The 12,000-nt window shown below is 47.7% G+C and overlaps 1 protein-coding gene across 1 annotated transcript; it reads left to right on the forward strand.

Annotated features, from left to right (window-relative positions):
* The first annotated feature begins 2,368 nt into the window (after positions 1-2,368).
* Positions 2,369-9,630, forward strand: CA4 (carbonic anhydrase 4). The gene is given in 7 exon segments (XM_053275314.1): positions 2,369-2,546; positions 3,288-3,458; positions 5,093-5,253; positions 6,552-6,641; positions 6,760-6,823; positions 7,964-8,127; positions 9,154-9,630. Coding segments are annotated over 7 exon segments (1,020 nt in total). The 3' UTR covers positions 9,346-9,630.
* Positions 9,631-12,000: the final 2,370 nt, after the last annotated feature.

Genomic DNA, 12,000 nt, shown 5'->3' on the forward strand with positions numbered 1-12,000 from the left:
CAGACCTTAATCCCATAGAAAATCTGTGGAGGGAGCTGAAGGTTCGAGTTGCCAAACATCAGCCTCGAAACCTTTCTGACTTGGAGAGGATCTGCAAAGAGGAGTGGGACAACATCCCTCCTGGGTTGTGTGCAAACCTGGTGGCCAACTACAAGAAACGTCTGACCTCTGTGATTGCCAACAAGGGTTTTGCCACCAAGTACTAAGACATCTTTTGTGAAGGGATCAAATACTTATTTCCCTCACTACAATGCAAATCTATCGCTGACTTTTGGGCACTGGGCTTTTGAGGGTTTGTTTGTTGTTATTCTGTCTCTCACAGCTACAATAAACCTACCATTCCAATTATAGCCTGGTCATTTCTGTGTCAGAGGGCAAATGGACAAAATCAGCAGGGGATCAAATACTTATTTCCCTCACTGTAAGTATGCACAGGAAGTTTTTCACACCCAGCTTTTAGTTTGCATGTTACGTTCACATACCGGCCAAATTTACCCCAATGTCCCTGCAAGGGACAGGGAGCATGTCTCATACAATTTGGATCTTCCATCGCGTGTTAAGAGTATAGCCTGATTGATATCCGAGGTAAAGAAATCCACTTTTTGTGTCGGGTTTTTTTGGGCAACTTTGAACTCACAACAAAGCCTCTCAGTAAAGCCTGCTGTCTGGAAAAGCTCCTGGAGGAAGAGGAGAGTTGATTCAGGGTTAGGTTAAAGCTCCACAACTACCCCCCTGATAGATTTTCGGGGCTAGCGTGGCTGAAATTTTACATTTGAAAAAAGACAAACTTGCAGGCACCAATAATGCAATTCCCAGATCCAGGGCCTTTTTTAGGCTCCGAGAGGCCCGGCGGGGCAGAATGCTCATTTGAGGAAACCTCCCCCATCCCGTTTCTTCTCCCCCCAGCTGACATGCTGTTAAACCTTACCAAGATGGTGGAATGTAACAATTGTGCAGCAGCACAAGAATGTTGGTGCTTGAGTGCAGCTGCCAGACTGGATACAGGCTTGATTTCTGTATCACTGACAAAAAATCGCGAAATACTGGAATTACTCTTAATCCTGCAGTTACATTTCAAACTTATTAGTCTTACTGCTTTTACTGAACCATCCTTTGGATCGGGGCCGTCCCTGTGTGGGGCCTGGGACAATTGCTCCCCCTCCCGCCGCCCCCCTGCCCCACAAGAAGATCTTCAGCTCTGGCCCTTACAGTTGTAGAAAAAGCAGAGCGTTTTATAGAAAAGATAGCAGCCTCTTTCAAGGACCTTGTGCTCACAGGCTTGAGGGAAACGATCCCACGAAACCCGCCTTGTCAGGCGCAAAGACGCTTGCAGCAACCGACTGCATCGAATTATGCACGGATTGAACCGAATCTCATTCCCTTCCCTTCACATTTCAGAGCGCCTCCAGCCCAACGCTGATGCAGCAAGAACAGGACACCCCAGGAGGGAACATTTCACTAAATTATTGAGTGGGATTCAGCTTCTGCTGACTGAGGAAATGTTCTGTGCTGCTTCGGCTGTCTGTGATGACCTTTCAAAGGTCTTGTTGCCTTCCAGGAGACTTTCTTCCTTTGTCAGGATGATGCTAAGGCGTAGTATTAAGGGCAGGACACCACTTTACCTGCAACATGGATTCATCCTGCACCTGAGAATTGGGAGCAGGGTTCCCTATAACAGGGATCCCCAGATGTTGTTGACTACCATCATTCCCAGCCAAAGGCCATTGGAGCTGGGGATTATGGGAGTTGTAGTCCCACATCTGAAAATCCTCGTTACAGGAAACACTGATTGGGATGGAGTCCCTGCTACCACAAAACAGGACAAAAATTAGAGGCCCATCACTACGCAACATACTTCAGTCAGTGGCAACAGCAGAAAAAAATACTGGAGAGTGGAAGGAACAGAAGGCTCAAAGTCCACTTGTGAAGGGAGAACTTTGCTGCACATGTTGATTTCAGAAGTAAACAATGAAAGAGAAAGGAAGTTCTCTGAAGGGAAAGCCTATTGATTTTGACAGCTTTAACTTTTCCTTATGAATTGCAGCCTTATCTTAAGCTTCCAGTATTTGACCCAGCAATGAGGAACTTGCCCGCAGGAGATACTACAGTGGGAGGAAGATGTAATAAACTAAACTAAAATGTGAACATTTCAAGTTCCAGAAGGATTAAGTGGACGGTGGCGCACTCTCCCATGTGGGTCATCCCCGGGATGCCATGGTAAACGAGGGATGAATGCGCACATGTGGACGAATCCCAGGTATCCAGGTCATGCTGTTGGCTAAGACCCTGCCTATCTCTGTCTCTCTTGCAGATGGAAAACACTGGTGCTACCCCTTGCAGAAATGTATGGATGCCAGCTGCGAAGGTAATGTCACACAGCCGGGTTTCCTTTCTAACCGCCCCAGTGGGCTCAAGGGGTGCAGGGAGTCAGGGCCACGTGATCTGCATCTGTGTCCTGGGCAAAGCAGGGGCACAGCCCAGCAGGGTTAGCCAGGGGGCAACGCCACGCCCAGCATCCAAAGGACCACTGCAGGTGATACACCAAAGTAATTGCCTCTCCCCCCACCCACACTCACCCTTCTTAGTGTATTTGATGGGTCCCGAGCCTCCTCTCAAGTAGGGATCTGAACTGGGAGGCCTCCTGCAGCCAAGCTGAGATTCAGTTTGGGCTTGCTGCCATCTCTGTTCTCCAGGTCCTAGAGGCGACTGGGGAGAATCAAATCAAATCTTTATTGTTAACGGTCATTCGACCAGCAAAAAAAAGCGAGCTTGACATAAAAGCGAACTTGGTCAAATAAACTAATAAACTGTTAAAACATAAAACAGAACTGTAACACCCGAGTTCATCCATTACATAAAACAGAGGGCTCCATGCCTTATAATAATCATCTAAAATTTAATTCAATCCAACGCCATATCTCGCTTCTCAACATTTCTTATCCCAGTCTCATTAGCCAGAAAACAATACTTAGCCACGTTATAAGATGCTACATCCCAATGATCTGTCAAAAGTAATTCCAGATAGAACTGCTCAGAACAACTGGGTTATGCTGTTAAAAAAGGACGGATATCTCTCTCCCTGGAATCAGGGAGGGGAGTCCACTTGGGGCAAACTGGGTCCCTTGAGTTTGCAGACGCCCAGCCTGGGTTCCCTCAGAGTGGCCACCTCTCCCACGTCCTGATTCACGCTGTGTGGCCAGTGGAGGGCTGTCCTCCGAGAAGCTCCCCACTGCCTCTGGGGACTCCCCTTCACTCCCACGCTCTTTCCCTCCCTGCATCGTCAACAGAACCCCACTTCTGGAGCTCTGTGGCCAAAGAATGTGACGGCAAGAACCAGTCGCCCATCAACATTGTCACCCGCGACGTGGAATACGACTGGAGCCTCCCCCCGTTCTGCTTTGAGAAGTACGAGGAGGCACAGCCGTCTGACTGGACCATAGAAAACGACGGCCATACAGGTAAAGGGCAGAAACGCCCCATCAGTCAATGGCATGGCATTTAAGGTCATTTGATCTGGGGACAAACTCTGGTCTCCTCCAGTTTCCCTCTGGGGAGGAGTCAGATATGTTTATTCTTTGTGTCGGGGAGGGCACGATCGTGTTTACGTAACAAAGGAGTGGGCCTCAGATCTTTTAAGTACCCAGGAATGCCCCGGATTTAAGGCACATGCAAAACATTCTTACTAGTAGGGCGTACGCCCCACTGAACAGAGCAGGACTTCTTTCTGAGTAAGCATGCATAGAAATGCACTGCATGGCAATCCATTAACATAACCTTTAAAGGTAGAAGCAGTCAAGAGCACCGGAGGAAGAGGTTCTTGACCTATTCCCTACACCAGGGGGTTCTCAAATGTGGGACTCCAGATGTTGTTCAACTACAACTCCCATCATCCACAACCACCATGACGGTGGGTGATGGGAGTTGTAATCCAATTTCATCCGGAGACCCAAGTTTGAGAACTCCTTTTCTACCCCCTCCCCAACTGCTAGCGGCTTCACAGGACACAACATAAAAATGTATGTTTTGCGCTATTTTTTGTGGGGAAATGGCTGAGGGGGAAAGGGATAAATGCCCCCATTTTGCAGTGCTGCTGACCCAAACTGAATCAGCACCCCTCTCTCTCTGCAGATGCCACTTTTACCTGAATTCAGATTGAATTCACTTGAATTCAGATTCAAGACTAGTACACCTGCCACAAATTCTTTGATATTAGATACGGAGGGATTCATTTTAAATTCAGTCCTTTTCCTTCTGGGTCAGTCTAAATATAGCCAATATCTAATCGGGTTTTTAAAAAGGGAATCGTCTTAAATTCAGACTTATCTTCCATTCGGGTAAATATGATATTCATTTATTCATTTATCATATGCATATACCGCCCGATATGTATATCTCTAGGCGGTGTACCCAGTTTAAAAATTAATTAAAAGGTAAATTAATTAAATTTAACAAAAAAATTCAAAAAGCATAGGAGAGCCCCTTGGGTCTCCCGTATCATGCCTGGCCTGGCCTTCAGCGATCAAGGCATTTGGTGCCTTAGGATCCTGTTATTACACAGATCCCACTTCCAGTTCGCATAACTGGGATAACAACACTACTGATCCCTGACTAGCAGGAAGGGTTTTTATGCTCCTAAGATATTTGAATTGGAGGTGCTGGAGACGGAATCTGGGACATTTTCCACGCAAATGTCTAGGAGACTAGCCGGTCTTGTGGTAGCAAAGACGAATTGTCCCCTTTGCTACGCAGGGTTTGCCTTGGTTTGCATTTGGTTCTCCCCCTTAGGAGATGGGTTCTCCCCCTTAGGAGATGGGGCCGTCGCTCAGTGGCAGAGCCTCTGCTTGGCATGCAGAAGGTCCCAGGTTCAATCCCTGGCAGCATCTCCAGGTAGGGCTGGGAGAGACCCCTGCCTAAAACTCTAGAGAACTGCTACCGGTCAGTGCAGACCATACTGAGTTAGACGGACTCATGTTCTGACTCGATAGGAGATCGCTTCCTTCCTGGGCTCCTATGAGTCGTCTGACCAAGCTGAGATGGGTTCTCCCTACCAGCAGGCCATAACACAGCATCTTCCCTGTCTTGCCTCTGCCAGTCAAAGTGACACTCGATGAATGGGCAAAGATCTCGATGGGTGGTCTCCCGGGGGCATACAAAGCTCTGCAGTTCCATTTCCACTGGGGGAACAACGAAAGCCGGAAAGGGACAAGCTCTGGATTGGAGCACAGCATTGACGGAGAGAGATTCGCCATGGAGGTACGTTCAGGAGGACCCCTGAGCTCTGAGCCCAGTCCAACAATGCCTCTGGACAACCATGTCTCCAACAGTGCTATCTGCGAGCAAGGGCTTCCCTGGCCACTTCCAGCACAGGCAGGGAGCTCTTTTGTCCAGACACGTCCACCATACACACAAGGCTCATTCACATGATCAGGGATAGTTCAAGAGTGTGCTGAGCAGCAGCTGGGCTGGAGGAATCCCCCCCATCCAGCTGCTGAATGAGGGAAGACAAAAAGCCCTCTGGCCCAGCTGCCATTTTACACACAACCACATTCTCATTCAATGATCCAGATTGATTTCCAGCGATCACCCAACCAGGGCGGGCCCTAGGCAAAGTTTGACTTTGGTGTCCCCTCCCAGCTGAGAAGTTCAGAGCGCCGGCTTTAACTGGTTGTGGCCCTGCCATTGATTGAGATTTGGTTGGCGGAGACAAGATCCTCAGCTCTGGAATCTCTGGAGAGGAGAGCTGGTCTGGTGGTAGCCAGCATGACTTGTCCCCTTAGCTAAGCAGGGTCCACCCTGGTTGCAGATGAAAGGGAGACTAGAAGTGTGACCCCTGTAAGAGATTCCCCTTAGGGGGATGGAGCCGCTCTGGGAAGAGCATCAAAAGGTTTCAAGTTCCCTCCCTGGTAGCATCTCCAAGATCGGGCTGAGAGAGATTCCTGCCTGCCACCTTGGAGAAGCCGCTGCCAGTCTGTGAAGACAACACTGAGCAAGATACACCAAGGGTCTGACTCAGTATATGGCAGCTTCCTATGTCCCCATGCCCCTAATGCCTTCCCAGAAGAGCTCCACTAGGGTTTTTAAAAATGACCTTAAAAACCGACTTGTTCAGAGAGGCTTTTTAATATGTTTTACTTGGGTTTTAAATTTTAATTGGGCTTGTTTTTCATTGTTTTTATTCTACATTGTATTTTATTTGTGTTACTGTTGTGAGCCGCCCCAACCAGTATCGTACTGGAGGAGCAGGATATAAGCATTTTAATAAATAAATAAATCAATTAATAACTTGAGCCATGTAAGCTACTCATTCGTTGGGATGGGAGTGAGAGAGCAAGGCAAAGGCAAGGCAGGCTTTCCGTGCTTGCTGTTTCTTTGCCCTCCTCCTCCTCAGGGGGAGGAGAGAGAATGGGCACTGCCAGCAAGTCAGGCATGTCAGTGGTTGCTTAGAAAGGGAAAGGGAGGCCTAGGGCAACCCCAAGAACTGGCTCCCTAGGTGACTGGACGGCACCCTCTACATCTCTTTAAAAATAATAATCTCAACACGTGTCTTTCAGCTCCACATTGTCCACATGAAGGACGAATTCGACTCGATAGAGAAAGCACTCGAAAGTAACGGCCTGGCCGTGCTGGGCTTCTTTATAAAGGTAAGGAGAGGATTTGGGTCCCCGCTAATAGGAGGTGTGGTGCAGTGGTTAGAACAGGAGAAGGCTACCTTGCCACTCCGGCCACAGCCACAACTTTCATTATTTTTGTTTCTTGCAGGCTGGCGAAGTGAACGTGAATTACGTCCCCCTGATTTCAAAGTTACAAGACATCCCTTTCCCAAGTAAGGAGCTGAGCTAATGAAGTTGCTCTCTAAATCAGGGCTGCACAATGCTGGCCCTCCGGGTGTGGCTGGACGACCACTCCATGGCCAATAGCCAGGGATGATGGTAGTCCCACCACGGCCGGAGGTGAGCCAAAGCCCTGCAGCCCTGCTCTAAATACATGCAGGCGGATCGGTCCTTAAAAACAGCCAGGAGCACTTCCAGATGGGGCTCTGAGCTCGGAATGAAGGGGGTGCATCCGCACATCAGCCGGATTAGTGCCAAAGTCTGTGTGAGATACTAGGGAGCGCTACACACATGATTCGGGTTTTGCATTGCGTGTTAGAGCCCAGCCTGATTTGTGTCTGGGGTAAAAAAACAACAACTTTTTGCGTTGTTTTTTAAAAAAATAAATTCGAACTTTCAGTAAAGCCTGCTGTCTGGGAAAACTCCAGGCAAGAAATCTGAAGGTAACAATGGAAGGCGCACGAGAGACGGCTGGGTTCTGTCACATTGAACCAGGAACAGGGAAGGTACCAAGCATCCACCCTAGAATGCAAACATATCCTGAATACTAACTTATCCTAAATCAGCCCGTTTGTCCATCTAGCTACTCTGCTCTGACTGGCAGCATCTCTCCTAGAACTCCAGCAAAGAGAGAACTTTCCCCGTCCTGCTAGCGACCAGAGATTCCTGGTAGACTAAATACTTGCCTGAAACCCCAGTACATCTATGAACATATTAATCTGTCTTGTTCCAAGTCAGATCGTTGGTTTATCCAGCCCAGAACGACCTACTCTGACTGGCAGCAGCTCTCCAGGTGCTCAGGCAGAGATGCCAGGAATTGATCCTGGGTTTTCCATCCCTCAAGGGCTTGACTAGTTAACTAGGGCTGCTCCTAAAGATTACCCTCAATGTGTGAAGTTGTCTCTATTGCAGAGCGATGTGCACTGCAGAAAGGGGCGATGTCACAGAAAACTTCACAAGTGCCACTCCCAGAATTCATGAGAAGGAAGCAAGTGCCGTTCAAACTGCTTTTTCGTGACCGTGTGTGTGTGCTGTATCAGGGTTGCTGGTTGAAACCCATTGCAGGTAATTGCCAGAGTGATCGATCAGAAGGGCGTCTTGTGAGACGAATTTCTCTCCAATTATCTCTTTAGAGAACAAGACAAAGATGCCAGCTTTGCCCCTGGAGTCCCTCATCCCTAAAATGGAAGATCTCATCAGCTACTATCGATACACGGGCTCTCTCACCACACCTGGATGCAATGAGGGAGTCCAGTGGACCTTGTTTGAGTAACCGATTGAACTTGGCTTGTCACAGGTGAGACGCACCACAAAAGATGGTTGCTAATCCGGCCAGGCTCAACCTTAAAACACCATGAAATGCACTTCAGTGCAGTGGAGTATCATCCATTTAGCTCTAGTGCACTCTCTTGGAATTGGGGGATGAGCAGTCTCACATTGCATTTTAACTCTGGCTTGGCACTTCTTTTGATCTAGGCAGAGAGAAAGGAGGGTCTACAGGAAAGCGTGGTGGAAGGGAACGACTGCAGCCAGGAGTGAATAGAAATGTAAGAAGCTGTCAAGTCAGACCCCTGTCAAGTCATCTAGCTCAATACTGCCTACACTGACTGGCAACAGCTCTCCAAGGTTTTAAGCAGGAGTCTCTCCCCATCCTACCTGGAGATTTATTTAATTTTAATGTTTTTATTTAAAATATTTCTATACCACCCAAATCTTGTGTCTCTGGGTGGTTTGCAATTAAAATCATTTAAAACACTAAATCAATTAATTAAAATCATTAAAAAGATTAAAAACATTTAAAACCCAGTACTGAAACTGTTTAAAACTAGAAATCTAATTAGATGCTGCCAGGGATTGAACCTGCAATCTTTTGCATCAGGAAAGCCTTCCGCTGAGTCATCACCCCATCCCCTAATGCCGGGCTGCATAACTCCAGCCCCTCCTGCAGAAGGTGGACAACAACTCCCACCATCCCTGACTACTGGCCACTGGGGCTGGGGATGATGGGAGTCGTAGTCCAAAAATGGTTGGAAGGCTGAAGTTGTTCAGTCCTGCCTGACGGGGAATATCTTCCAGCAGAACAGTGCTTACAGGTTGTCTCCCCTCCAAATGCAAACCAAGGCAAACACTGCTTAGCAAAGAGGACAATTCATGCTCACTACCACAAGACCAGCTCTCCTCGCCAAGTGTTGGGCCCCAAGAAGGAAAGTTGCATGAAAGACGGGCTGGTAAACCCCGCCCCTCCCACACTAATTGCATCCTACAGGGGTGGGCGTGCAGGGGAATTCAGGGCAATTATTTCCTCTACTGCTGTGGTTCACAGATTCAAGAATTCTGGATGAAGCTCTACTTTGGCAAGAACAAGGACTGGCCGATGGCAGATAACTTTCGACCTGTTCAGCCCTTGGGTGACCGTGTCGTCTACAAGTCAGAGTCCAACGCCCTGCTGCCTGCAGCAAAATCATTGCTGCTGATCCCCACGGCCGCCTCTCTCCTGCTCTCCGTGATCCACTGAAGGGTTGTGCAGCTTTCTGTAGCTTTCTCTTAATTTGCCTCTCAAAAGACCCCAATCACGAAAGATTCAGCTGGTGAGCTACAGACGTGTAACGCCAGCAGGTGGGGGCTTGCTCTGACCAAAAAGGGACGATAACGTCACTACCAACATACTGTATTTACCTGAATCCAAGACTAGTTTTTCCCCCAAGTTATTTGATTTTAGAAATCAAGAGGTTCTCCTAAATTCAGAGTCCTCTTCCTTTTGGATAAACACAAGTATAACCTGTATTTAACCTGTATTTTTAAAGGGTTATCTTAAATTTAGAGTCATCTTCAATTCAGGTAAATACAGCATACATTCAGATCTGGGTTTCACACCGCGTATTCCTAAAGCTGTTCACACGATCATCAATCAGTAAGGATGGGGTTTTAAAAACCCTTTTAAAAACAAGAGCACCACTCTTGTTGCAAACCTTTAGCTCAGGTATCCCATAGAAACTGTGTGCACAGAGACACACACACTTAAATGTTACAGATATGAGACAGGTTACTCCAGTCACTGGCTTGCATCCAGAATAAATTACTCATGAGTACTCCCATTGAAATTATTGGGATACGTTTACTTGTCCCATTAATGTCAATGGAAGTCCTAAGTGCTAATTTCCTGAAGCCTGTCATTCAGGCTGAGGGGAGGGGCATGCTGAGCTCCAGCACGCAGCCAGCCAATCAGGAGCAGAAGAAGAGGGTCTTCATCCTCCTCCCTTCCCTTCTGCAGTGGACGCATCGTTGAGGATGTGATGGCTTGAAGCTGGCAATCCTCAGATGGGGAACGAATAATGTGAGCCCTTAAAGCACCCTTCGGGGTACTGATACTCTCTGTTGGGACCCCCCCAGGGAGTTGTGCATGCTCCCGATTTCCCATGTGCTAGCAAAAACCTAAGTAGGAGAGAGTGATAGTCTGTGAGACAGGATCGTCTGGGCAGGATGGTGCTGTCCAACCCAGCATTTGTACCCAGCACTTTCACAAGGTAGGAGGAAAAACCATCCTACCCAGATCCCTTCTTACAGTCCACCACTCTCTCCTCCTCCTCCCTAGGTTTCAGTCACGTGTAGCCTAAAATCGGGAGTGTGCACAGCTCTTGGAACCCCATTAACTATTGTGGGAACAGCCTTAATGTGTAGTAGTTGCAGTCGAGGCAGGGGGGAAATCAATCACCGATGATAACGCAAACACACTGTAAAAAATATTCTGATCACAATCTTCTTTGCATGAAATTGCTAGCCATAATTTGAATGTATCGGCTCCCGATAAGAACACACTTCCTCAATATTACAGTGATGGCTCTTATTAGAATTAAGGATTTAGCCTCATTCCTCCTTCCCTTACCAGAGCCCTGTTTTTTAGATGGCAAGTCCTTGACCCTTTTGCGAGCATATGTTATCTCTCTAACTGCAAGACACCTAGCTGTAGGTGTTATGTAAATAATAATTTTAGAAGGGCAGGGAGTGTAAAACCCCCCAACTAATTTTAGGAAGCTAATATGACTTCTCTTAAGATTTGTCAACCAAAGCTCAGGTTTACGGAAGGAACGACACAGGAGAAAACAGAGATGGAGTGCCAGTTTTTCTCTCGTGTAAAGTGAACGGGGGAGATTTGTTAGTGAGAATGAACTGCTTAACCCTTACCCAACCAATACACCCTCCCTGCCCATTTAAATATATTCCCCCTATTTGGGTCCCAAGCAAGCCTAGCTAGTGGGAGAGGGAACAGCCTTGTGAGGGTGAGAACATTTGCAAAGAATGTTTGGTGGGCACCAGAAGGGTTAAGCATTCATCCTTGTCACCTGGCTCATTTCTCCTTCAAAGGGGTTCCCTCCCCATATTCTGCATTTGTGTCATCTTGGGAAATGCCTGCTGGAGAATACACAGTGGCTGAGATCAGGTGGGAATTCTGATCCTCTCTTTAAAAAGCCCACCTCAGATCTGAAGTTCGATAGCCAGTTTCTGAGAGGTGGGAACTTCCACAAAGGCATGCTTTGACTCTGCCAGGTGGCCAAGCTTGTGTCTGTGGATCAAAGCGGCCTCCAACGACCCTGCACAAATCCATGCCCAGCACAGTACCTCTGTTTTGAGACACCAGTACTGGTGTCTGTTTTGTGTTTCTCTCTCGATTGTGAGCTCTTTGCGGACAGGGATCCGTTTTATTTATTTATTATTTATCTGTGTAAACTGAACTGAGCCAATTTTGGAAGGGCGCTGTAGAAACTGAACAAACAAACAAGCAAACAAATGCAGGCCTAGTGAGGGCCCAGTGAAAACTGTTTCTCCATGCTTCCATTCACTACACACAAATACCTTTTGACATGGACGCTCAGGGCTGTCAGGGCATGGCAAGCAGGGAGACTGCCCCAAGCCCCGCTCTTTTAAACCCCATTAGAATTAACTGGAAGGGGGACCCACACTGGCTGATTGGCCCCGGGCCCCACACCCCACTAAGGCTCTCTAGACAGCCCTTTGGACGCTGCCGCCATCACACAGCCCTGTCTCCCCAAGTGATCCAAAGCCAAAAGGCTAAAAGACTGACCCTATCACTACACAGAACCCAAGCTCTAGAAAATTGCCAGTGGGATTGCAAGAACTTCCAATATATTCTTAACAACAACAAAAACTCACA

Source organism: Hemicordylus capensis, chromosome 12 (genome assembly GCF_027244095.1).
Source record: "Hemicordylus capensis ecotype Gifberg chromosome 12, rHemCap1.1.pri, whole genome shotgun sequence".
NCBI classification, from domain to species: domain Eukaryota; kingdom Metazoa; phylum Chordata; class Lepidosauria; order Squamata; family Cordylidae; genus Hemicordylus; species Hemicordylus capensis.